Source organism: Pezoporus wallicus, unplaced genomic scaffold (genome assembly GCF_028554395.1).
Source record: "Pezoporus wallicus isolate ANWC-B61680 ecotype Strahan unplaced genomic scaffold, APGP_CSIRO_Pwel_v1 contig_10051, whole genome shotgun sequence".
NCBI lineage: Eukaryota > Metazoa > Chordata > Aves > Psittaciformes > Psittacidae > Pezoporus > Pezoporus wallicus.
This window is the reverse complement of record NW_026643056.1, coordinates 50,760-72,610: the sequence shown is the minus strand read 5'-3', so window position 1 is coordinate 72,610 and position 21,851 is coordinate 50,760. Positions and strand designations below refer to the sequence as shown.

The window sequence follows — 21,851 nt, the reverse complement described above, 5'->3', positions numbered from 1 at the left end:
ATGCTGCTGGGTGATGTTCCCCTGCCTGCAGGCTAAAACAAGGTTCAGTATCTAGAGCTCAGATACAGAAACCAATCTACAGGCAGATTTTGAGCAGCACATCCTCAGCGCTGGGAGCTTTGGCTTTTGCTCCACATATGACATGAGCTGAGGTGTGTCCTGGTGCAGAGGCCTGATGCTCCCTGTCATTGGTACCACCTGGTCACTTCAGGAATTGCCTTCTCCAGTCTCTTTCTACCAGCTTACTCAGTTTAGGACTGAGAAGGAGTAAGTCCTGCACAGCACAGTGTGAGAGACCTGGTGGATCTGAGGACAAAGAGCTCTCTAGATTAGAACTGAAGGGTTGAGTATTATGGATGATGATACTTCTTCCCGAGAAGCCATTCAGCAGAGCTGCCAGTAGAGGGGTCACAGAAGGATGAAATGTGAAAAGTAGAGGTTGGATGTGGGAGGAGTAAAGTGAAGGCAGGGAGGAGAAATTTGTATTGTACAGGAGAAGAGGGAATGGAACAAGTTGTGAGAGGGGAAAAGTGGTAGGAAGTGGTGTAGGGAATTAATGAAATGAAGTTTGATGCAAGGACATAAGAAAAGGGAAACTGATACTTAAAGAGGACAAGAGATGTCAGCCACTGGATCCACTTTGTATTTCTTGGGTTCTTTCTGACAGATGGCCTTGAACTTCTCATCTTTGGATGTGTTCTCTATACCTGTTAAGAGTAGATACCATTTGGGATCTTTTGCTGCAGTATCTTGTCTTCTCCCTCCTAAATCCTCCTAAGTCCTTATGGACCTCTTGGAGCAAGTCCAGAGGAGGCCATGGAGATGCTGTGAGGGCTGGAGCAGCTCTGCTCTGGAGCCAGGTTGAGAGAGCTGGGCTGGGTCAGCCTGGAGAAGAGAAGGCTCCTGAAGGGGAGACCTGAGAGCAGCTCCAGTGCCTGAAGGGGCTGCAGGAAAGCTGGAGAGGGGCTTGGGACAAGGGATGTAGGGACAGGCCAAGGGGAATGGCTTTAACCTGCCAGAGGGGAGATGGAGTTGAGCTTTTAGGCCGAAGTTCTTCTCTGTGAGGTTACTCCCCAGGAGTAACTGGTGCCCATCACCCCTGATCTTCTCCATGGGATTCCTTGTAAAAACATTCTTTGTAGCCACCCTTTAACTGCTGGCACATGGGGATAATGTCTCCTTGAGCATTCTCTTCTCCAGGCTGAACAGTCCCAGCTCTCTCAGTCTTTCCTCACGCGCTGCCCAGTCCTTGGACCATCTTTGTGGCCCTCTCTGGACCCTCTCCAGTCTGTCCACATCTTTTTTGTCACGGTACTTTTCAATGTGGCTAGGTAGGTATTCAGTTTTCAGTCATCTTTGTGATTGCTTTTCATTTTTTGCCTTTATTGAGCTGTAACTGTGGTTTTGTACTTCAGGTATGGCTTTATTTGATAAAACCACGTGTAATTTATTTTGCAGTGACAGTTGTAGCTTGTAACCAGCACATGACTGAAGCTAAAGCCTTCTGGGTGATACCTAATACAATTCTTGAGCAAAACATGCAATGTCTATTCTTGTTTTTGATTCTTGCACAATGCAGGTGTCCTTAGAGCTCGCAGCCAACAACAAAGACTTCACCCTCACCACTGCCCGGTCACCTATGGCTGCGCAGCAAGCCCCAGTGCATGCTGTGAGAAGTCCTGGGCTGCAATTCCAGGAGCCCAACAGGAAGAGTTTAAGTCCAGGAAGCCCTCACTGCTTGAAACTTAACCACATTGACTCACAGAAGACAGGGGCAGCCACCATGAGCAGGGGGCAGCCGCCACAGGCTGCACCAACCTCTGTAGGCCATCATCTGCTGACACAAATAGCCACGTCTGAAGAAGATGGGTTGTTGCTGCACGTGCTGCTGATGGTGCCTGAGGGAAAGGATTTTGTTGCTGAAGACCAAGGGCTCCCCAGCTCTTGTAATGTGTATTTAAACTGCAAGCTGCTCAGCACTGAGGAGGCAACGAGATCTGCTGTTGTATGGGGCACAACTCAACCTGCCTTCAATTTTTCTCAGGCAAGTTGCATGTTTGCTATTGAGCACTTATTGAAGTGAGTTATTCTACACTGACAAACATGTCAAAGGTAAGTTACTTTTATACATGCAGGAACTTCTCTTCTTGGCTCTATCCAGTGTATTAAAACTACTTTCAGTATTGTTTTGGCTGGATGGCACAGTGTGAAATACAGCTCCTTGAGTCATCTAAGTAATAAGTAAGATATTTGAAGAATGAGAGAGAAATAGTCAAGTTTAGGTTGGAACTGTTGACTTTTCTGCCATTTTGGCAAGAAAGTATGTTATTGATGGCATCCTAATAGATTTTTTTGTTCCGTTGAATCATAGAATCCCATACTGGTTTGGGTAGGAAGGGACCTTAAAACTCATGCAGGTCCAGCCCCTGCCATGGGCAGGGACCCCTTCCATAGAGCAGCTTGCTCCAAGCCCCTGTGTCCAACCTGGCCTTGAGCACTGCCAGGGATGGGGCAGCCACAGCTTCTCTGGGCACCCTGGGGCAGCGCCTCAGCACCCTCCCAGGGAAGAGCTTCTGCCTAAGAGCTCAGCTCAGTCTCCCCTCGGGCAGGTTAAAGCCATTCCCCTTGGCCTGTCCCTACAGGCCCTTGTCCCAAGCCCCTCTCCAGCTTTCCTGCAGCCCCTTTAGGCACTGGAGCTGCTCTCAGGTCTCCCCTTCAGGAGCCTTCTCTTCTCCAGGCTGCCCCAGCCCAGCTCTCTCAGCCTGGCTCCAGAGCAGAGCTGCTCCAGCCCTTGCAGCAGCTCCATGGCTTCCTCTGGTCTCGCTCCAACAGCTCCACGTCCCTCGTGTCCTGCTGCCCCAGAGCTGGATCAGGATTGCAGGGGGGGTCTCCCCTTCATGCAGCAGAGGGGCAGGATCCCCTCCCTGAGCTGCTGCTCACGCTCTGGGGGTGCAGTCCAGTACATGGGGGGGTTCTGGCTCAGGCACACACTGAAGCCGGGTCATGGGGAGCTTCTCCTCACCCAGCACCCCAAATCCTCCTCAGGCTGCTCCATCCAGTCTCTCCCAGCCTGGGTTTGTGCTGGCATTGCCCCAGCTGAGGGGCAGGACCTTGCACTTTGCCTTGTTGAGCTTCATGAGGCTCACACAGGCCCACGTTGCGTTTGTTTTAACAGTACTTGGGGATTTGTGTGACTTGTTAGTCTTCAGCTGAAAGAGTGAAACCTGAAAAGGTAGCAGAAGACATTGAGTGAGCTATGTGAAAAGATTTATCTGTTGTTAACTAAACAGACATTTAAAGATAAAGCAATGTTTTACAGATAGTTTATGATGTTATTTTATATTTATCCAAATCACATGGATTTTCCTGGCTAGCTCTTTCCCAGGCCTATCAGTTCTCTGAAACTCCTTTGGCAAGTGTACATTTAATTCTTAAGTTCCATTTCTAGGAGCACAGTTCTGTAGACTGGAGTAATGAAGTGTTACCAGACTGCTCTGTACTTAACAAATAGCTTCCAGTGTAGTCTGTGTACTAACTCTGCATTAAACCTTTTCAGGTGATGCCTTTTTCCTTGACTTCCAAACACTTGGAGCGGCTGAAGAACAATGTCATGATTATTGAAGCATGGAACAAGATGGGAAGCCCTGGCTGTGATAGGCTGCTGGGGTTAGTGAAACTGCCTCTGCATCAGTTCTACATCTCATTCAGGTAAACATCCTTGTTCTGTAGTTTAGTGGCTTGGGAAATATCCTGACATGCTCAGGGAAAGAAGCTTTTGTCCCTTGTCTCTTTCTTCTTTCTTCTCTCTTCTCCTTTTCTCTTCTTCCTTCTCCTTTCTTCTCTCTTCTCCTTTTCTCTTCTTCCTTCTCCTTTCTTCTCTCTTCTCCTCCTCTCTTCTCCTCCTCTCTTCTCCTCCTCTCTTCTCCTCCTCTCTTCTCCTCCTCCTCTTTCTCCTCCTCTCTTCTCCTCCTCTCTTCTCCTCCTCTCTTCTCCTCCTCTCTTCTCCTCCTCTCTTCTCCTCCTCTCTTCTCCTCCTCTCTTCTCCTCCTCTCTTCTCCTCCTCTCTTCTCCTCCTCTTCTCCTCCTCTCTTCTCCTCCTCTCTTCTCCTCCTCTCTTCTCCTCCTCCTCTCTCTTCCTCCTCTCTTCTCCTCCTCTCTTCTCCTCCTCTCTTCTCCTCCTCTCTTCTCCTCCTCTCTTCTCCTCCTCTCTTCTCCTCCTCTCTTCTCCTCCTCTCTTCTCCTCCTCTCTTCTCCTCCTCTCTTCTCCTCCTCTCTTCTCCTCCTCTCTTCTCCTCCTCTCTTCTCCTCCTCTCTTCTCCTCCTCTCTTCTCCTCCTCTCTTCTCCTCCTCTCTCTTCTCTCCTCTCTCTCTTCTCTTCTCCTCTCTTCTCCTCCTCTCTTCTCCTCCTCTCTTCTCCTCCTCTCTTCTCCTCCTCTCTTCTCCTCCTCTCTTCTCCTCCTCTCTTCTCCTCCTCTCTTCTCCCACTGTGGGTGTGAGTCACACTGTCCTCATACAGAAATACAAGTACTCTGTGAGAAATAAAGACACTGCTGCATGAGGTTTGGTGCCAGTTTAACTTGTGGCCCTGTGACGCATGAAGACTGTCAGAAATGAAAGTGACTGCACAGGAAAATGAAGCATGGCATTCCATTGGTGATTTTCCAAGCTTGTGACTGACAGAGTGATTTTCTTCCTGGTTATGCTCTGCAATGGATCCCATTGCTAGGGATGCTGTCAGTGTGCACAGCACAGGATAATGCTTGTATCAAAAAGAGCTCTAAATACTTCATGTTTTAATTGTCCTCTTATCCAGTGGGTCTCTTCAGAGCTCTCTGATCTTTTTGGTTCAATATTTTGTCTTCTTGTTCACTCAAGTAATATAACTGCTTAAAACTATGTAAATTAAAGGAAACACTGGACAGGACTGATTCTTTCTAATGCAAAAGATTAATTCATAGGCCCATAGGATCCCAGCCTGGTTTGTGTTGGAAGGGACCTTAAAGCTCATCCAGTTCCAACCTTCTGCCTTGGACAGGGACATCTTCCACTAGAGCAGGTTGCTTCAAGCTCCTGTGTCCAAGCTGGCCTTGAACACTGCCAGGGATGGGGTATATTTTGGTCACACTAATAATAGGTGCAAATGAGATGGTGCTGGGGCTCACTGACTACTTTGCTATTTAATGATTTATAATAATTCATATAATTTTTCAGTAATCCACTGTAGTTCACTTGGATTAACTTCAGTTATTAAAAGTTTTCACATTTCTCTAGGAGACTGTCCCTGTTCCTTTCCTTCCTGCCCAAATCCATCCTCAAAGGTGTGTAACAGCCTCATAAAAGTATAATATGGCTGCAGTGTATTAATAGGAGTCTTGTTCCAGTTCATCCCCTTGCTCACGTGTCTCTAGGCTGACTTATAACTATGTTAGCTTTTGGAAAGCTGTATTTTGTCATTGCTGAAAATAGCCTTTTCCATTTGGCAGCTCATGGAGCTGGGCTGCGTGAAGACTTCATGCACTTGAGCCAAGTTTTGGAGGAATTGAGACAGATTTATTTCTAAGTGCATTGAAAGTCCCGTCTCAAATGAGCTTTGTGTGATCGTGTTCATATTCCAATGGCTCATTCTCACTTGTTTGTTGTGGTGTTTCTTGTTGTAATCTATTCTAGAGATCCAAAGATTTCCCACTTGCTGCTTCAAGCTCAGTATCCCGTGGTGGCTGTGGACAGCTACATGCCTGTGGTGGATGTTTTTACTGGCAGCAGAAGTGGAAGCCTGAGGGTCATTCTGGCAATGGGGTCAGCGGATCAAATAGCGGCACTGCAAAGGCTAAAAACTGAGGAAGGGATGGTACCTCCCATCACACAGCGACCTTCCCACTCTCTGGATCCTCCTCCTACAAAGCCTGTCATGGTATTGTTCAGTAAATTCCCATTCTTGCTGTTATGGATAAGTGAAAAGGATTTTACCAGTGAGTTCCTTAATGGAGCAGTGATCCCCAATCTTTTGACCCCAGTTTTGTTCTATATCATAGAATCCCAGACTAGTTTGACTTGAAGAGACCTTAAAGCTCCTCCAGCTCCAACCCCTGCCACGGGCAGGGACACCTTCCACTAGAGCAGCTTGCTCCAAGCCCCTGTGTCCAACCTGGCCTTGAACACTGCCAGGGATGGGGCAGCCACAGCTTGTCTGGGCACCCCGGGCCAGTGCCTCAGCACCCTCATAGGGAAGAGCTTCTGCCTAAGAGCTCAGCTCAGTCTCCCCTCGGGCAGGTTCAAGCCATTCCCCTTGGCCTGGCCCTACAGGCCCTTGTCCAAAGCCCCTCTCCAGGTTTCTTATCGGCTCCCTAACATCCTCTTGTATGCTGTTTCCTAAAGAATCATCCTTTCCATGTAGATTCCCTTTGTTTTATTAGCAGTTAGACCCAGAAGGGGAAGACCTGCTGGAGCATGTGTTTGAGATCCATGTGGAGAGTGTGAAAGGACTGACACCATTACAGTCCACTGTCTGGGGAGAGGCTGACTGCTACGTACAGTACTACTTCCCAGTTCAAGAGGCTGGTTGTGGTGCACTGCAAGGAGCTGAATTGCAGGAGGATGGTAAGTTTCTCTTACAGTCCGAATTTAGAGCATTGCTTCAGTTAAATCTTGTTTCATGTATGATACTTCTACTTAAAAGGGTGTGTGATTTCAGAGCTTTCATGCAGCCAGAGCTTGCTGTCCTCAGATCTGCACATAACTGTGCTTGGGATGCATCAGTAAATGAAAAGCCTGCGTTGATTGAGGCAGGTGACGAAGTTCCCAACAAAAAAGGATGCCTGGTTTTGAGTCTTTTCACGTGGCATCTTTTTGTTAAAGATCCAAGAGGGCTTCCACAACTCATCCTACAAAGAACAGATATACAGGGAATACTGACGCTAGATACAGCTAAATTCAATGAAGGCTTTCCATACAAAGCCTCTCAAAATGCACATTTTCATGGCTACACCAAAAGGAGACTTGCTGGTTTAGATGGTAAGGACTATGAAGGAGTATTTAAATAACTGAATTGGAGAAAAGGGCTTAGTGTTGATCTGGAGGGCTTTGAATCACTAACATGTATTTCCTGTGGAAAACACAGTCAGTAGCATGGTTCCATAGCGGCTCCTCTGGACTGTGTCAACTTCCAGCCATTGAACTGTTGTTTTCCACCTGTGGCTCACAGGCTCATGGGATTGCTTGTGAAAACTCAGGAGAGCAAAGATAACAAACAGAAGAAGCTTGAAACCCCCAAATACAACCATTTCTAACCACCTCTGCTTGACTTGTAGGCATCAAATTGAAGCCGTTCCGCACAGCAACCACTTTGTGTGTCCCTGATCCCGTCTTTAATGATGCACATCATCACTCTTTGTTGGTTCCTGCTGATGTCCCAGTCCAGAGGCTTCTGGTCAATGCATTTACGGCACCAGGAGTGACTGGAGGAGGAATCCAGTTTGAAGTCTGGTGCAGGTACAGAATAACATCCTATTCTTTCAGCAATACAGAGAGAGACATACATGGCATTGAAAAATCTCTAGTTTGGGGATGGATATGCAATAATATGTGAAGAAATGGTGAGCTCATCAACATTTGGTGATGGATATCTGCATTTAAGATTGCACTGAAGACATGTGAGCCTTTTTCCCCACCCCCAGGAGTGCTAATTGCTCTTCTTACAACTTCTGTAAAGAATGCGTGCTCTTAGTTTGCTTTGTTCCACTTTGTTATCAGGATAGGGATCTAGAAGTCATCTTTTAATGCTTGGCATATCTAAACTTTACTTAATAGCACCCTGGCAGTATAATTTCATTGTTTCAGGTTGGGGTTTTATTCCCTAATACAAGTTACTGATTACAAAAAAAAACACTGTAAGTTTGGAATCATAGAATAGAATCAAATAGGAAATCAAATAAAATAGAATAGAATCAAATAAAATAGAATCCCAGACTGGGTTGAGTTGGAAGGGACCTTAAAGCCCATCCAGTTGCAACCCCCTGCCATGGGCAGGGACACCTTCCACTAGACAAGCCCCTGTGTCCAACCTGGCCTTGAACACTGCCAGGGATGGGGCAGCCACAGCTTCTCTGGGCACCCTGTGCCAGTGCCTCAGCCCCCTCACAGGGAAGAGCTTCTGCCTAAGAGCTCAGCTCAGTCTCCCCTTGGGCAGGTTAAAGCCATTCTCCCTAATTTACTGTTTCATTTTGTGCAAATGCATTTACTTGAGCTATCCCTTAGCCATCAGGAGCCCATGTTTGAAGACACTCAAAGGTGACTCGTATGCAGTTGTGACAGAAATGATGATCATTTTGTCATCATCAAAACACCATGATTGATGCTGCTTTTTTTATGTCTTACCAGGTATTATTACCCAAATGTCAGAGACCAGGTGGTTGCCAAAGGAACCTTGCCTTTGTCGCGGCTCTGTGCCATGGTCACTATGCAGCATAGAGAAGAAATAGGGATACAGACTTTTAATCTTCCATTGGTTCCCCGGACTGATTCCTCAGAGGGATTTCACCTGAGGTCTTCAGGTAAGGAAGACTTTTGGGTTTTCACCCTGTGTGATAAAACCAGGCTCACTAGAGCTAATCCTGGGGTTGGCATCCCAATGTTTGAGGGACAGTGTGCTGGAGAGCTCCCTCAGTCTGCTCTCTTGGTGGAGGTAAAGGATGGTGATCAGCAGCAAAGACACAAAGGTTGTTGATGTATTAGAAACTAGAAAAGCATCTGAATCTGCCCTCTTCTGGTTTAAAGCACATCCCCAAAAAAACCTGTGCCAGGGTCTCACCACCCCCACAGTAAAGACCTTTTTCCTTATATCCAACCTAAATCTCCCCTGTTTCAGTTTGAACCCATCACCCCTTGTCCTATCACTGCAGTCCCTGATGAAGAGTCCCTCTCCAGCATCCTTGCAGCCCCTTTCAGACACTGGAAGTTGCTCTGAGGTCTCCACACAGCTTCTCTTCTCCAGGCTCAACAGCCCCAGTGTTCTCAGCCTGGCTCCATACAAGAGCTGCACCAGTCCCTGCTCATCCTTGTGGCCTCCTGTAGAATTGCTCCAACAGCTCCATGTCCTTATGTCCACCAGAACTGCTGTAAAGTGGGGTCTCCCTAGAGAGATGCTGCTCACATTCTGGGGATGCAGCCCAGGACATAGTTGGCTTTCTTTTTTTGCATTAATAGAGTAAGTTCTGTATTGGGAGGTACAACTGAGCCTTGATTATATTGGGTGTAACTATCAAAAGCTGACCATTTCCTTTCTTTCTTTCATTTCAAACAGGCTTGCTGGATGTGAGCGTGCGATACCAGCGATCCGTGAGGACAGCAGCAGGAGGAGCTGCTCGAGCTGTTTCCCTTGCTGTACAGATACACAGAGCAGCTGGTTTGCAAGCAGCAGCGAGGTAAAGCCTGAGTCAAAAAGGAAGGGTTTTTTTCTCCTAAAATAGCTTTATCAGGAGGCAGCAGGCTGAGACATTAGATAAGAATAAATTGGAATTGGCCAACTTCCCCTCTGCAGAGTCTGGGACTCAAACTGATTTCTCATCAGAAGTGAAAATAGCTTTATAAAGATCATTAGTGGTTATTTTTGTCCCTGAAGCTGCAGTACAATGTGATAGCACTTGTTCTGCAGAAGGATGGAGATTGGAAGGGCACATTTTTCTATACCAAAGGCTGATATAAAACTGACAGATACAAAGTGATACCTATTTGGGCACTGGATCTGGGTGTTACTGATGTAACAGCTAGCTGAGATGGTTTCCTTGAATTTCACTGTGGAAACATCAGTAAATTATCTAGTAAATGAAACATGTTCCATTTCACCACAAGGCTGCTGCTCTAAGTGCATGTTGTGACCTGAACTGAGTTCCAGTAGGTGATTTTCAAGAATTAAGAAAGAGCTAGAAGAGAGGGAGTTAACTCCATAAGAGATGAGTGGCTCCTGTCATTCTAGAGCAGTGTTCACTGGCCCTTTCTATATGTAGCTGAGCTCCTGATCCATCTTAATTCCAGTAGGCTGGTTGAGGATCACTACCATATGGTGCTTGGAGCAGTAAAGAAAGTGGAAGATGCTGCAAGGGCTGGAGCAGCTCTGCTCTGGAGCCAGGCTGAAAGAGCTGGGCTGGGTCAGCCTGGAGGACAGAAGGCTCCTGAAGGGGAGACCTTAGAGCAGCTCCAGTGCCTGAAGGGGCTGCAGGAAAGCTGGAGAGGGGCTTGGGACAAGGGCCTGTAGGGCCAGGCCAAGGGGAATGGCTTGAACCTGCCCGAGGGGAGACTGAGCTGAGCTCTTAGGCAGAAGCTCTTCCCTGTGAGGGTGCTGAGGCGCTGGCACAGGGTGCCCAGAGAAGCTGTGGCTGCCCCATCCCTGGCAGTGTTCAAGGCCAGGTTGGACACGGGGGCTTGGAGCAAGCTGCTCTAGTGGAAGGTGTCCCTGCCTGTGGCAGGGGTTGGAGCTGGAGAAGCTTCAAGGTCCCTTCCAACCCAAACCAGTCTGGGATTCTGTGACCTGAGAAATACCTCTGTCTGTGTTACTTGTAAATAATTCCATCTGCTGATTTCACCTCCTTTTGCTTGGCAGTACTGCTCTCTAAAAATAATTTGGCTTTGCCTTTGCATCTTTCTAAAGCAGGTGCTCCTACAGTTACCCTACAGCTTTTTCTGCAGAGGGGATATGTTTAAAGATGCTCACTACTTTCTCAACCACTTTGGTCTCAGATCCTGACAGTGATAAGAACTCAGCCACCAGTGATGAACCTTGTGATAGTTACTCTCACCATTTAATATCTGTTTCTAGGATGATCAGATGACGAAAAAAATGGTAAAAGATAATATCCAGTGAGAATCCACATCTGTTTTGACTTCAAATATCCACTGGTTTGTCCCATGTCTTCACCATAAAGTCTTGCAACTTTTGCTTTAATTCTGTTGATTCCTAGATTCCTTGTACATTATATTCATTCCCTTTCTTCTGTTCTCTTTATATCCTAAATCAAGAGCTGTGGCACAAAAGAACCCTTCCCTCCAGCACTGTGCAGGTGTGGGAGTCAATGCTTATGTCTCTGTGCACCTCTCCTTCCTACCTGAGGCAGAGAGACGCCACACACGAGCTGTGGCTTGTTCCTTCTGCCCTGCGTTTGAGCATCACGTGGAGATTCCCTGTAACCTCATCATTCAGAAGAGCAGTGGAGAAGCCTCTTGTCTAGGGGAGCTCTTGCAGTCTGCTGATATCACCTTCTCTATCTATCATCAGAGCACCAGGTCAGGTAAGGAGAACCTTAGTTTGATTGCAAGGACTGAATGTTGTTGCAGACTCAAAGAATGGTTGGGGTTGAAAGGGACCTTAAAGCTCATCCAGTTCCAGCCCCCTGCCAGGATCTTTAAGGTCCCTTCCAACACAAATCATTCTATGTTTCTATAGATAGTCTCTATTCCAAACTAAAATAAGGCGACTGGATCACACCTTCCAATACCTAAAGGGGTCTTACAAGAAATTTGTATAAGATCCTGTAGGGCCAGGCCAAGGGGAATGGCTTTAACCTGCCAGAGGGGAGATTGAGCTGAGCTCATAGGCAGAAGCTCTTCCCTGTGAGGGTGCTGAGGTGCTGGCACAGGGTGCCCAGAGAAGCTGTGGCTGCCCCATCCCTGGCAGTGTTCAAGGCCAGGTTGGACACAGGGGCTTGGAGCAAGCTGCTCTAGTGGAAGGGGTCCCTGCCCGTGGAAGGGGTCCCTGCCCATGGCAGGGGTTGGAACTGGAGGAGCTTTAAGGTCCCTTCAACCCAAACCACTCTGGGATTCTATGATGGAAGTATTCCCTTAATGTTTCTCCAGTTTCAGTGGTGCTGCAGCATGTCCTGAATGTGCCAACAGACAAGTTTTGTTGATACCCCTGTTTCTCACTGATTTTGGTCTGATATGTTCTGAGCAATTTATGTTGGCTTTTGTCCTTTTCTCATGGGTTAAAAGTGTTTCCAGAATGGCAGCTGGGGGTTTGCTGTTGAGGCAGTACTTCTAAATCTTGTCTTACAGTTTGATGCATTTGCACAACTATTTCTTTTCCAGGCACTGACAGATTGGCACCTTGGACATCAAGAGATTCTCTTCTTGGGACAGTCACAATTCCAACCAGGGACCTGCTGAGAAGAAGATCAGGTAACACAGCAGTGTTACAATGCTGACACTGCGTAAACGCTACTATAATTCCTTAAAACAATTTTCATTCCCATTTTGGGTGTTCTTATGGGTTTGTTTGGTTTTTAGAGTTCTTTCAGACATTGCACATGTTGTCTTTAAAAATCCTGTGTTAGAAAGTTTACATACAAGTTGTTGTTTGAAGATCTGGTTTTAGGGTGTATGATGTATAGTAGCTGAATCACAGAACCCCAGACTAGTTTGGGTTGAAGGGACCTTAAAGCTCCTCCAGTTCCAACCCCTGCCACGGGCAGGGACCCCTTCCACTGGAGCTGCTCTCAGGTCTCCCCTTCAGGAGCCTTCTCTTCTCCAGGCTGACCCAGCCCAGCTCTCTCAGCCTGGCTCTATAGGAGAATGAATATTATGAAGCTACCATGAAGAAATTTAACTCCATCCCAGCTAAACCCAGCCCAACGCCTTCTTTCTTTATTCTGTGCTGTTTATTTTCTACCTCAAGATGAACAGTCCAAGAGTTGTAGTGTTCAGTGGAGGACTAGTAATTGCTTTTCATATGTCCAAGCTGGAAACAGAGGATTAGATCAGTTAGGAAGCAGCAGGATTAATATTTTTAAACAAAATTTAAAATAGCTTCTCTATGTAGTGTTAGTTTGTGATGATTATGTTTGTAATAATGATGTTTTCATTACTGCCTTGGTTAGTTCTGCTTTAATTTCAGTGTAGTCATTGTTTCCTTCAACATGAAATTTGGGGTCTATTTTTGGTGGTAAGTAGAGGAGGAAAGCAATGAAAATATCTCATTTTGTAGCTGGATATTCATGGGATATAGTTTCATTGTAAACTGAGTATCATTAATGAAATGGAGAGGAAAATGCCTTTGGGATCACAACTACTGCTGAGCTTTTCTGAGGTCTTAACAGCTTGCTGCTGTTTCAGGTTAGAATTTACTGGCCAAATTCCATATTTCACAAGAAATAAACAGCTCAAGGACTGGTCCATGACCAGAGAGTGGAAAACCCTTTACTGATGCTTTCCAAAAGGCTGGATAAGTCTAATTCTGATCTCTTTTTCCTGAAGGTATTTCAGGCTGGTACCCAGTCACCCTGCCTGAAGATGTCATGCCTCCTCACTGCACAAGCATCATGCAGGCCATTGTGGGAGGACTGGAACTTTCTGTCACCTTTGCTCATCAGGATGACAGGGAGCGTGTTTTGGAAGCTGCTAAGCTCTTGGGATGGAACAGTGAGGAGATCCATAAGGATAGCACAGATGACAGTGATGAGTGGGAGCAGAGTGCCCAGCCAGTGACTGTGACCATCTCAACCCCAAGAGTATGGCTGCCCATCCACTGCTTGCTGCTTGCAGGCCAGACACACCTAAACGAAAGCACTTATTGCTACCTCAGGTATAAACTGTATAACCAAGAAGCCACTTGGACTGTGCTTAAAAGGCCAAAACTGAGTGATGACACCAAGAACGTTACAATAAACTTCAAGAAACCAAACAGGGTGGTGCTCAGAAGGAGCCATGGGCTGCATTGGTTCCTCAGAGAGGAGAAATTAGAAATCCAGGTGTGGTGGGCATATGGGAAAGAAAATGATGTGGAAAGACCACTCGATACAGATCGTCTCATTGGATCTGCCTATGTTGACCTTGCAGCATTGGCAGAAAGGTCGAGGAAAACAATAAGTGTCAGTGGTAAGTTCCAAAGAACATTGTCATGTTTCATCCCTCTTTATTGATGTTTTAGTTCCGTTACTTCTCTAAGCACTTCAAGAAAAACATGTTCAGTTTTGGTTTGTCCTGTCTGCACCACAGAATGATAGAATGGTTTGGGTTGGAATGGACCTTAAAGCTCCTCCACTTCCAACCCCTGCCACGGGCAGGGACACTTTCCACTAGAGCAGGCTACTCCAAGCCCCATTCAGCCTGGCCTTGAACACTACTAGGGATGGGGGTCTCCTTTAATGAACTCTAGGAAGTTTTCCAAGATCTCTTTGTCCTTTGGCTTGCTTAGCTGGTTCTTTGTGGATTCTCTTGCAGGGGTTTATCCATTGTTCAGATGCAATGCTGCAAACCTAGCAGGAGCTGCTCTACGTGTTCACATCGTCCTTTCTACTGCTTCTGCTCTGCCCAGCAGACTTCACTATGCTGAGGAATACAGCAGCAGTGAAGATGAAGGCACAGGGGCGGCACCTGCTCTGAGCCAACAGGTCTGTGAAGATCAGAGTCACAAACTGGATGGTGTAAGTTCAGAAATCACCAATGGCAAACCACAAGAAGAAGAAGATGATGTGATGTTACTGGAAAACACAGTTGCTGTCAATATTCTTGTGGAAAGAGCAATGCATCTGAGTTTAAAAGGTAACATCACCACCTCCAAAGGTGTATATTTCCCTTTTTATTTCCTGGGATCCGTTCAGACCAGGTATGGCTGAATGGACCAAGTTAAAAACTAATCCTCAGACTTACTGCAGCACAGTGAAGGGATGTGATGGGTTTGAACTTGGATTCATAGTGCTGCATCCCCAAGAGCATTGATTGCATCGTGTAAAGTACAGGAGAAGCAGGAGGTTAAACTGTTCAGCCTTTATTAATAAAATGATGCTGCAAGGGCTGGAGCAGCTCTGCTCTGGAGCCAGGCTGAGAGAGCTGGGCTGGGGCAGCCTGGAGAAGAGAAGGCTCCTGAAGGGGAGACCTGAGAGCAGCTCCAGTGCCTAAAGGGGCTGCAGGAAAGCTGGAGAGGGGCTTGGGACAAGGGCCTGTAGGGCCAGGCCAAGGGGAATGGCTTTAACCTGCCCAAGGGGAGACTGAGCTGAGCTCTTAGGCAGAAGCTCTTCCCTGGGAGGGTGCTGAGGCACTGTCACAGGGTGCCCAGAGAAGCTGTGGCTGCCCCATCCCTGGCAGTGTTCAAGGCCAGGTTGGACACAGGGACTTGGAGAAAGCTGCTCTATGGAAGGGGTCCCTGCCCATGGCAGGGGTTGGAGCTGGGTGAGCTCTAAGGTCCCTTCCAACCCAAACTATTCTATGATCCTAAGAAAATCCAAATTCTAAATAATGCAGTGGTCACTGTTGCAGATGACAGCTGAATTCTGAAATGAAGCTTTGTGTGGATAACTTCACCCGCAGGCACTCATATGTCCAAGGCTCTTCCCAATTTGCATTCCTAGTGTGTAATCAATGTGTAAAGCTGCATTGCTTGTGCTATCTGGAGACTGCCAGACATAGCAGTGAGGAAGGGCAGCGTAAGAGCAGAGCAGTCTGAGCTCAGCCAGGCTTGACACACTGCTTCCTGCTCTGCAGAGCAGGAGTTACAGTTGTGAGGCTCATCACTTTGCTGAGAGGCACCAAAGAATTGGTTTTTGCTTTTAAATTATGCTAAATGTATTAAAATATTCCATCCTAGGAGGATGTTTGGTTCTGGATGTTCAGTGATGTAACGCACTTGGTGAATTTGCAGGGGTTTGAAGCCCTTTGGTTTACCCCTCAATTTGCTCTCTGGGGATGAATCTCTTTGTTAAAGATGAGTTAAACCCTTTAATATATCAGGTGCTCTCCCCTTCACCTTGAGCATCACCAGCACTGCGTGACTCAACCATTTTAGGTCGGCTCAGCAGTTGGAGTGATCTGATCTTGTTTGGGCCATTGCACACTGCCTAAATACAAACAGGAATAAGGAACTGACTCGAGGTGAGATGACTGGAAATGTCTCTTAAGATTAATTGTTTCACAGTCCAGGTGATAACACAGGAAAGGAACACTCAGCAGCTTATGGTGTGAGAAGGTCATAGAATTGCAGAGTGGTTTGTGTTGGGAGGGACCTTAAAGCACCTCCAGCTCCAACCCCTGCCACGAGCAGGGACCCCTTCCACTAGAGCAGCTTGCTCCAAGCCCCTGTGTCCAACCTGGCCTTGAGCACTGCCAGGGATGGGGCAGCCACAGCTTCTCTGGGCACCCTGTGCCAGCGCCTCAGCACCCTCCCAGGGAAGAGCTTCTGCCTAAGAGCTCAGCTCAGTCTCCCCTCGGGCAGGTTCAAGCCATTCTCCTTGGCCTGGCCCTACAGGCCCTTGTCCCAAGCCCCTCTCCAGCTTTCCTGCAGCCCCTTTAGGCACTGGAGCTGCTCTCAGGTCTCCCCTTCAGGAGCCTTCTCTTCTCCAGGCTCACCCAGCCCAGCTCTCTCAGCCTGGCTCCAGAGCAGAGCTGCTCCAGCCCTCGCAGCATCTCCATGGACTCCTCTGTTGGAGCCTTGATCTGACAGCTCCATGTCCTTCTTATGTTGGGATTAAGTCAACTATTAAGTCAAAATGCTTTTTGTAACACTGGGTATTTTCTGTTTATGCAGCTAAGATTGCCCAGTTTTATGGCCCATCATGAAGGACAGATCAAGCGCTGGAATAGGGTCTTGTGGATTGGGGTTTTATTCCTTTGCTTTGCTTCTGACTCCTCAGATGATCAAATGGTTTTCCCATTTCTCCCTTGAGTATTCCAGTTTCTGCTCTGTAAAAGGTTCATGCAAGGTTTGCTCCCATTATAAATACAAAGTATTTTCAGCTCCATCAATGGAAAGCAATGTTTCCTATATGGTGGATCTATTTGTGTAATGATGTGCTTTTAATTCTGAACTTAGGTATTTCTTTTAAATGTTAATAACAAATCTGTATTTAATTCTGTATGATTTTAGGGAGTCCTTTGACAGAACGTGAAGTCACAGCCCCCAGTAGCTGCGTCTCATTTGCTGTTGCTGGTGCAGATGCTCCAGTAACCACTTCTATAGTAGACAATACAGACTCACCAGTCTGGGACTTTCAGCAAGAAGCAAGGTAAGTGCTGTGGGCTCGCACAGATACGTTTTGGATGTGACAGCCAGGCTGGGTGTGAAAAAGACATAGCCATTAGGAGTGCCTTCTACTTACTGACCTGTATTCTCAGCTGAAAATGCTTGTGCCCATGTTTTACAGTCACCACATTTCCATATTGAGCAAAAAGTTGTTTGAGAATGCTTGGTCTTCAAGTTAACAGGAGGAAGGACAGAGCTTCCAGAGCAGAGCTGCTCCAGCCCTTGCAGCATCTCCTCACCCAACACCTCCAAGTCCTTCCCCTCAGGCTGCTCCATCCAGTCTCCCCCGTGTTTGTGCTGATGATTACCTCAACTCAGGGGCAGGACCTTGGCCTTGGCCTTGTTGAACTCCATGAGGTTCACACAGTCCCACCTCTCCAGCCTGTCCAGGTCCCTCTGGATCCCATCCCTTCCCTCCAGTGTCACTGCACCACAAAGCTCGGTGGCATCAGCAAATGTGCTGAGGGTGCTGGATCCCACTGTCCACAGCACCAACAAAGATGTTGAACAGTGCTTGTCCCAATGACTGTTGCATTTTGGCTTAAGCCTTTGGGTGTCTCAGTGCATTTCCACCCATCTGCAGTTTCCCTGTCTAGAGGAAGATGCTGCTAGTTGCTGCAGGACTCATGGGAAGGTTAAGTTAGACCTGATCCAATTTCCCAGCTTTTTCTGTGTGTTTTACTCTGTTTCATGCTTAGAAATTATGCCCTGGTTTGGGAGCAGAGGTCAAAGTTTGGGTTCACCTACTGAAACTTCATATGTTGGGAAGTTAGGTTTCTGATTCCGCCTCCTCTGCAGGCACCTCCACATGGTGAGTCACTTGACCTGTATTAAAGACCCAGCTCTGGACAAAATTCCCTAAGGATACCCGCTTCTTGCCAGTGACTGCCAAAATAGTGTAGGAATCATAGCTCGGACTTAGGTATCTGAGCCTAAATTCTAGCAGATGAATTCACCTTCCTAGGGAGCCCCATCAGATCAAGTCACACATGGTAATACTCAGTACTGACCCTGTGTTTGTGGTCTTGGCCTTCTCCCGTGTTCCTACACCAGATTTTAAACTAGTTCCAAAGCAGGAGGCAAAGGCATTTCCTAAACAAGGTGGAACAAGTCTGTTACAGGCAGCAAGAAGCACAGTGAATTCATTTTGACACCCACAAATATATAGCAGTGCCTGCAGAGGAGTGGGATATTCTACCAGAGTGCTGAGGTGGATTTTGGCATTAGGGAATTTATACTATAAAGATTAATTCATGAAAGCCATTGAGAGCTGGAGTTCAAGTGTTTTGTTTCAGGGTCTGCTTATGCTCAGAGTCAGTTCTGAATTGCTTCAGGCAACGTAAAAGCTGTTCTATGTTTGACACTGCATTTTCAGTTGGTTTCTTTCCACAAATCAACTTCAAACATTGCAGCTTTGCTGTCACCCTATGATTGAGTCATGAGTAAACTGAGTTTCCATTTCCCCATGGGTTTATTGTCCTAGCTTTTAAATTTACAAGAGTGAGAAGAGGGAAATACTTCTTGAATAAGCAAAAGCCCAAGCCATGTAAAAATAGTTATGCTTTTGAGGGCTCAATAGTTTGGGGGTTTGTTGTATTCCATTCTCCTCCATCAGCCCAGAAAGAAACTGGTTTCTCTGGATAGATACAATGGGGTTGAAACTTCAGAGGCATTTTACTGGGCTTGCCCTTTTTCCTGCTTTGTATCAAATGAGTTTTGTGCTTAACAGGTTATCCAAAGAGCTTCTGCTGGATCCACAGCAAACCTTGGTCTTCAAAGTGTGGCATAAAGCAGGTACAGTTTGTAGTGCAGTGTAGAGAGAAGTGTTCTCTCTGCACCCCTGACTTGTATTTCATAGAATCATGGAATGGTTTCCCCTCCCTGAGCTGCTGCTCACACTCTGGGGGTGCAGCCCAGCACACAGGGGGGTGCTGGGCTCAAGCACACACTGAAGCTGGGTCATGGGAAGCTTCTCCCCACCCAACACCCCAAGTCCTTCTCAGGCTGCTCATCCAGTCTCCCCCAGCCTGGGTCTGTGCTGGGGATTGCCCTGACCTAAGGGCAGGACCTTGCACTTGGCCTGGTTGAACTCTATGAGGTTCACATGGTCCCTTCTCTCTGACCTGTCCAGGTCCCTCTGGATCCCATCTCTTCCCTCCAGCATGTCGACTCCTGTACAGTGTCTTTCCCTGTGAAGTCTAGACGTATTTCTGGGGCTGTACAACTGATGTTTAGCATTCCTGAAGATGTTTTGTTTGCATGCAGTTCAAATTCATACACGGTTTTTGTTGTCCTTCCCCAGAGACTGAGCGAGTGATAGGGTTTGCATCAGTGGACCTGTCTCCTCTCCTCTCTGGCTTCCAGCTCGTGTGTGGGTGGTACAATATCACAGACTTCAGCGGACAGTGCCGAGGGCAGATCAAAGTAGCAGTCTCCCCTCTTCAAAAGTTAAGTCATCTTAAAGAAGAAAGACAGGCAAGGATGTGGAGCCAGCCACCGAGTTCTGCAGTATGTGCTTCACTTTCCTCCCACTGCATATCTGATCAGATTCCTCATAATCAGCACTGACTTGGACTGTAGTGACGGGACAAAGGGTAATGGGCTAAAACTTAAGCAGAGGAAGTTTAGATGGGATACAAAGAAGAAGTTCTTTACTGTGAGAGTGGTGAGGCACTGGAATGGGTTGCCCAGGGAGGTTGTGAATGCTTCATCCCTGGCAGTGTTCAAGGCCAGGTTGGACAGAGCCTTGGGTGCCATGGTTTAGTGTGAGGTGTCCCTGCCCATGGCAGCGGGGTTGGAACTGGATGATCCTAAGGTCCTTTCCAACCCCAACTATTTTATGACTCTGTGATTCTCTGACTTTGTGCTGATGAGCAAATAGCAAAAGCACTGTCATGGATCAGTCCGTGTAAACCTTAGGAAACACTTCCTTAAGGATTCTGCTGTGTGTTGCCATGGTCGCTGCAGACCAACACTGCTTAGAGCACCCATTCAACCCTAGGTCATGAACATCTGCAAAGGCTTCACTCCCTTGTCATTTCTTGGGTATTTGTGGTGTTCTTTTTTATTGTTAGGGGAATATTCTGTGGGTTTGGATGTCTGTGAGCCTGGCATTGTTCTGTTTGCTGCTTTGGGTTGCAGCTGATGCCCCAAACACTATACAGTCATCCTTTCATTGGTTAGGAAATGTCTAATTTGGTAAAAATCTTTGGGTTTGGGAAGACTTGCCATTTCTTGTGGGATTGTCTTATTCTCTAGCCTTTCCAGTCGCACCGGGGAGTGATGCCCAGATGTAATGGAGTATCTACACCCTATTTACCATCAGTTTACTCCCCAGTGGTGTGGATGGAATTACCAATAATTCTGAAATGAGAGTGTTGTGAAGTGGTGCTTTGGCTCAGTGCTGGGAAATCCTTTGGAATTTCAAAGCTATTTAGAAACCTTCAGGTTTTAGAATCATAGAATAGTTAGGGTTGGAAAGGACCTTAAGATCATCCAGTTCCAATCCCCCTGCCATGGGCAGGGACACCTCACACTAAACCATGGCACCCAAGGCTCTGTCCAACCTGGTCTTGAACACTGCCAGGGATGGAGCATTCACAACCTCCCTGGGCAACCCATTCCAGTGACTCAGCACCCTAACAGGAAAGAACTTCCTCCTTATATCCAATCTAAACTTCCCCTGTTTCAGTTTGAACCCGTTACCCCTTGTCCTGTCGCTACAGTCCCTAATGAAGAGTCCCTCCCCAGCATCCTCATAGGCCCCCTTTTTGTTTGATACCTCAAGAAGATACTGCTTTTTTTCCCTATTTTCTTGCTGTGGAAGACTCATGCACAATGTTCCTCTTTATTCTAGGTGAAGGCCAACATTCCAAAGTTCCCCAGTAATGCTACAAGCATTTCCAAGCAGATGACTACCTTGTCAAAGGAAGTCAGTGCTCCGACTCGAGAGCGGTAAGAGCACTGGCTATCCAACAGTTTGATTACTTTAAGAGCTCAATAATCAACCTATCTGAAGCCTGTTGGCTTAGTGAAAAAACACCAAACCCTGCCAAAGGTTTTTCCTTGTGTTTAGGCTTAAAGATTACACCAAATTCCCTTTACCAGTGTGAGGGTGGCCCAGGAGATTACCCGAGAGAGGTTCCTGTGGACTAAACCCAGATGTGCATTTTACTTCTCATTAATATTTGCCAGTTTCTTTCCTTTACACCCTTCAACGTAAGGTTTCACACTGTGCCATTGCTGAAACCGTCAGGTGCTTCTTCCAGGCCTTCAGCATAAAATCACAGAATCACAGAATGGTTTGGGTCTGAAAAGGAAAATGCACAATAACTGATTAACAGCTGTCAGTGTAGTTTACAGCAGGATCAGATTCCAGGTTTAAATCAGGTATATATTTAGGAGAATAATATTTATTATCTCCAGAAATATAGGACTGAAAGAGACTTTCTGAGTCATTCTATCCCTTTCCCACTGTCAAAACCAATCATAAATGGAGTGACAGGGACACCTTCCACTAGACCAGGTTGCTCCAGACTCATTCCTGTCCCTGCAGGCCCTTGTCCAAAGCCCCTCTCCAGCTTTCCTGCAGCCCCTTCAGGCACTGGAGCTGCTCTCAGGTCTCCCTTTCAGGAGCCTTCTGTTCTCCAGGCTCACCCAGCCCAGCTCTCTCAGCCTGGCTCCAGAGCAGAGCTGCTCCAGCCCTCGCAGCAGCTCCATGGCCTCCTCTGGACTCACTCCGCCCAGCTCTCTCAGCCTGGCTCCAGAGCAGAGCTGCTCCAGCCCTCGCAGCAGCTCCATGGCCTCCTCTGGACTCACTCCAACAGCTCCACGTCCCTCTTGTGCTGCTGCC

At 47.1% G+C, this 21,851-nt stretch overlaps 1 protein-coding gene across 1 annotated transcript in view; it reads left to right on the top strand.

Annotated features, from left to right (window-relative positions):
* The window catches only part of C2CD3 (C2 domain containing 3 centriole elongation regulator), a 52,330-nt gene that overhangs the window by 13,681 nt on the left and 16,798 nt on the right, over window positions 1-21,851 (top strand). The window contains 15 exon segments of the mRNA XM_057396578.1: window positions 1,580-2,044; window positions 3,557-3,708; window positions 5,668-5,911; window positions 6,414-6,597; window positions 7,308-7,488; window positions 8,377-8,549; window positions 9,299-9,419; window positions 11,011-11,279; window positions 12,076-12,165; window positions 13,240-13,860; window positions 14,206-14,526; window positions 16,844-16,982; window positions 18,729-18,793; window positions 19,302-19,507; window positions 20,856-20,953. Of these exon segments, the coding sequence (XP_057252561.1) occupies window positions 1,580-2,044; window positions 3,557-3,708; window positions 5,668-5,911; window positions 6,414-6,597; window positions 7,308-7,488; window positions 8,377-8,549; window positions 9,299-9,419; window positions 11,011-11,279; window positions 12,076-12,165; window positions 13,240-13,860; window positions 14,206-14,526; window positions 16,844-16,982; window positions 18,729-18,793; window positions 19,302-19,507; window positions 20,856-20,953 (3,329 nt within the window).